The 3399-nt window shown below is 40.5% G+C and overlaps 1 protein-coding gene across 1 annotated transcript in view; it reads left to right on the forward strand. All coding sequences in view use genetic code 11, as the record gives it.

Annotated features, from left to right (window-relative positions):
- Positions 1 to 332: 332 nt before the first annotated feature.
- The window catches only part of EGR_06185 (GTPase HRas), a gene marked incomplete at both ends in the record, with an annotated part of 11582 nt that continues 8515 nt past the window's right edge, over positions 333 to 3399 (forward strand). Inside the window, 6 exons of the mRNA XM_024495434.1 lie at positions 333 to 363; positions 401 to 449; positions 489 to 517; positions 553 to 637; positions 681 to 823; positions 862 to 1022. Coding sequence (XP_024350162.1) covers positions 333 to 363; positions 401 to 449; positions 489 to 517; positions 553 to 637; positions 681 to 823; positions 862 to 1022 — 498 coding nt within the window. The remainder of the gene's footprint in view (positions 364 to 400; positions 450 to 488; positions 518 to 552; positions 638 to 680; positions 824 to 861; positions 1023 to 3399) is intronic.

Consider the following 3399-nt stretch of genomic DNA (forward strand, 5'->3'; position numbering starts at 1 on the left):
ATTCACGCCTAAGAGCTTTGTGATCATTGCATATAAATGCTTTAAAATTAAAAGTAATGCAAACTCAAGCTCAAATCTGAAAAAAAGTATTAGATGCTGCCTCTCGCGAAAATTTTAAAAATGCTTCTACTTAAAATCCCTGCCCTCGTTTCAAGCATTGAAAGAAAATTTTTTTCATTTTTGGTAGGTTTATTTGCAACGAATAACAAAACTTGTCAGAGCATTTTATTAGTTTAACCGTATCAAATCGTTTATCTTTGGTTGGCTTATATCTGGTGTGCATGTCGGTTTTCCCTGCTGGAAGATAATAGGGTAGCATTGTACTAAACAAAATGCCTGAGTACAAACTCGTTGTTGTTGGAGGTACTATTATTGTTTTTTATGCACTTTTGCTGCTTAGCTGGTGGAGTCGGAAAGAGTGCGCTGACGATCCAGCTTATCCAGAACCAGTAAGATATTTTTATATTATTAAATTATCCCCTAAACAGTTTTGTAGATGAGTACGACCCAACGATTGGTGAGTTATTTTTACCTGCTAATTTGTGGTTGCAGAGGATTCCTATAGAAAGCAAGTAAATATTGATGGGGAGACTTGCATGCTTGATATTCTGGATACGGCTGGTCAAGAAGAGTACAGGTATGTTATTGCCTCTATCGTCTTTTAACCTTGCCACTTTCAGCGCCATGCGTGACCAATATATGCGAACTGGCGAGGGCTTTCTCTGTGTATTTGCTGTCAATAACGCTAAAAGCTTTGAAGACATTAGTCAATACCGCGAACAAATTAAACGGGTCAAAGACGCAGATGAGGTGCCCATGGTTTGTAAGTTCCCTGTAGATTGCCTTAGAGTCTTCTTTAAGTAATTGGGAACAAGGTAGACCTTGCAGTCAGATCAGTCGATTCTACAAAAGCTGAGGCCGTTGCTAAGGAGTACAACATTCCCTACATTGAAACATCTGCTAAAACCCGTCAAGGTGTTGAGGACGCATTTTTCACTCTTGTTCGAGAAATCCGCAAATTTGTAAGTCTTCCTCTCCTACCATATAACTATTTGCGTTACACGTTTTTGCCTTTAGAATACGTTCTTCAATTTTAAAAGCCTGTCTGTTATCTTTTTACTAGAACTCCTTCATATTTTGCTCCTAAAGCCTTAAATATGTCTGGGAGGTTGGTGTAACTAAGACGGATGTGGTGTCTATGGAAGATTACCTGGACTATATTGTTTTGATGCTTTGTATTGTAAATTTCCCCATTTAGTATCATTTCACATAGGGAGCGGTAGACACGAACACCCCGTACACATTACCAGACTGGTTCTGATCAAGTGCATCTGGAGTCAAAACATTTACCAAATGTCCAGCTTACTGATGCTCTTGACCAAAATTGTGCCTATTAACCGTTAGCTTTGGTGATGTATTTAATTTTTCTCTTGTTTCGGTTCCGCGATGGAGAACTTCATCTTCTCACGCACCTCTAGATGTTGTCTCTATAAATTAGCACCTTATCTCATATTCCATAGTGATTCTCTTTGGCAAAACTATTTACGCGAAGGGGTAGTTTAAACCAGTAGTATTTGATCTATCAATTTGTGGCTCGGACGTTAATTCTCATTTACTCTTGCGAAGTTCGTGTCCCTTACCTCGTAGACACTTTTTAATCACTCTTAATTTCAGGTCTTATTTTTAGCTAATGACTTCTGCTGTCTATTTTTATCAGCCTAAATAAAGGTGAATCTGAAATTTTGGTCCTATCTGTTGACAGTGATGAACTGCCGCAGATCGTCTTTAGTGGTTTAGTGATTCGTCTGGTTTACCTCTAATCTTTGTTGGTTCTTAGAAGGCCTCGTTCCAACCGTTGTTTTCACCCTTTCAGAAGAGCCGACTTTTTCGATTCCCCTCTCTCCAACTCCATTTTGGGGCTTCTTCGCCATTCTAAAAGCATTTTGCAATGGCCACTCTATTTTATTTGATGCCCTTTCTCAAAACATCGAGGATTTTTAGTGAAATACTTCCCCTGATCGGCTTTTAAGGGACATTTGTTAATGTTTATTTTTTGACCAAGACCCACTGGCAGATAATATCCTCCATTTATCTAGTGCGTGGGATCAAAGTGATATCTATCCTCGTTCCATATGGAATGTGGAACTATTTTGTATCAAATGTGTTTTACAAAACTGCTCTTACTGTACACTTTTGGGCTGACTTTATTTCTTTCCTATGTGTAGTCGGAGGAGATAAGCGATAAAGTGATTTCGATTTGTGATATCATAAAGTGCGGCCATTTACATACGGCTCCAGATTACTACTAAGTACTTCATTTATTCACGCGAATAGCGTGTCTTCAGTTGTCTCTGTCTAGAGTTCCGTGGCCATGACCCGAACATCCTGTTTAGGTGTTTTTTGGTTAATTAATTAAACCATTTTGAGGAAGAGGCTTTCCCCCTATATTCAGCTTAAGAGTGTCCGTTCTAAATGTCTCTTGTGCTCTGCTCCATCAGGGCTGTGTGGTTTCATTGTCAAGCACTTCACGTACTTATAAGGATGCTGCATCCTACTACCTCCATTGGCTTCGATAAAGGGGTTTAAGGCGAAAACTTCATAATTTGCTTCCATTTTGCGTCCAAATCGCTTTTAGACCTGCTCAAATAATGGATTTGTCTGGAGCAAATTGGCTACGAACGTGGATGGTATGGTCCAAAACTTACTAATAGATCTACCGCATCAGGAACACGTGGCACCATCGTTGAGCACTTCACTGAAGTGTAGAAATATCACATCTTAATGTAATCTTATAACTTGACTCACCCTAGGAATCTGAAGCCGGAATCGGGGTTCGCTGATGCTTCAAACGCTCCCTGTACGCTTAAAAGCATCCGAAAGACAACCACGAGGAATATTCGGTTTCGAATCTTAAGTAGATTTTACACTGTGTTGTGAATATATGGTTCCGTCATTTTGCACTTCATTTACTCATTTGAAAATGACATCATGAAACGCCGTCATTTGCTTCTAAGGTTTTTGAAACCAAAGAGCACATTTTACTAGTTTCCCGTTTCACTCCAGTGGGTGACTAAGAGAAACGGACTTAGGACGTAGGTGGTATAGTAGGCGCCTCTACGGTAGGCAGAATTGAAGGGTGGAAAGTAGGCACGAGAGGGATGAACAAGCCCCGCTTAAGTGGGCGGATGAATGGGTGTGGGTGTGTGTACGTGTTCTATAGGCATTGGTTTGTTTTGACGTGTCTTAGGCGAATATCGGTTGCTGACGTGCTCGCTCCTTTGCTCTCTCTCGCTCTCTGCATTTGTGTTTGTGATGATGGTGATTCACAGTGTAGTGTGCGGCACCAGCCCCTTTTCGCTTTCTACACGTGTCTACACATGTGCGCCCGCTTACTTGCGT

Source organism: Echinococcus granulosus (genome assembly GCF_000524195.1).
Source record: "Echinococcus granulosus chromosome Unknown EG_S00052, whole genome shotgun sequence".
NCBI classification, from domain to species: Eukaryota; Metazoa; Platyhelminthes; class Cestoda; order Cyclophyllidea; family Taeniidae; genus Echinococcus; species Echinococcus granulosus.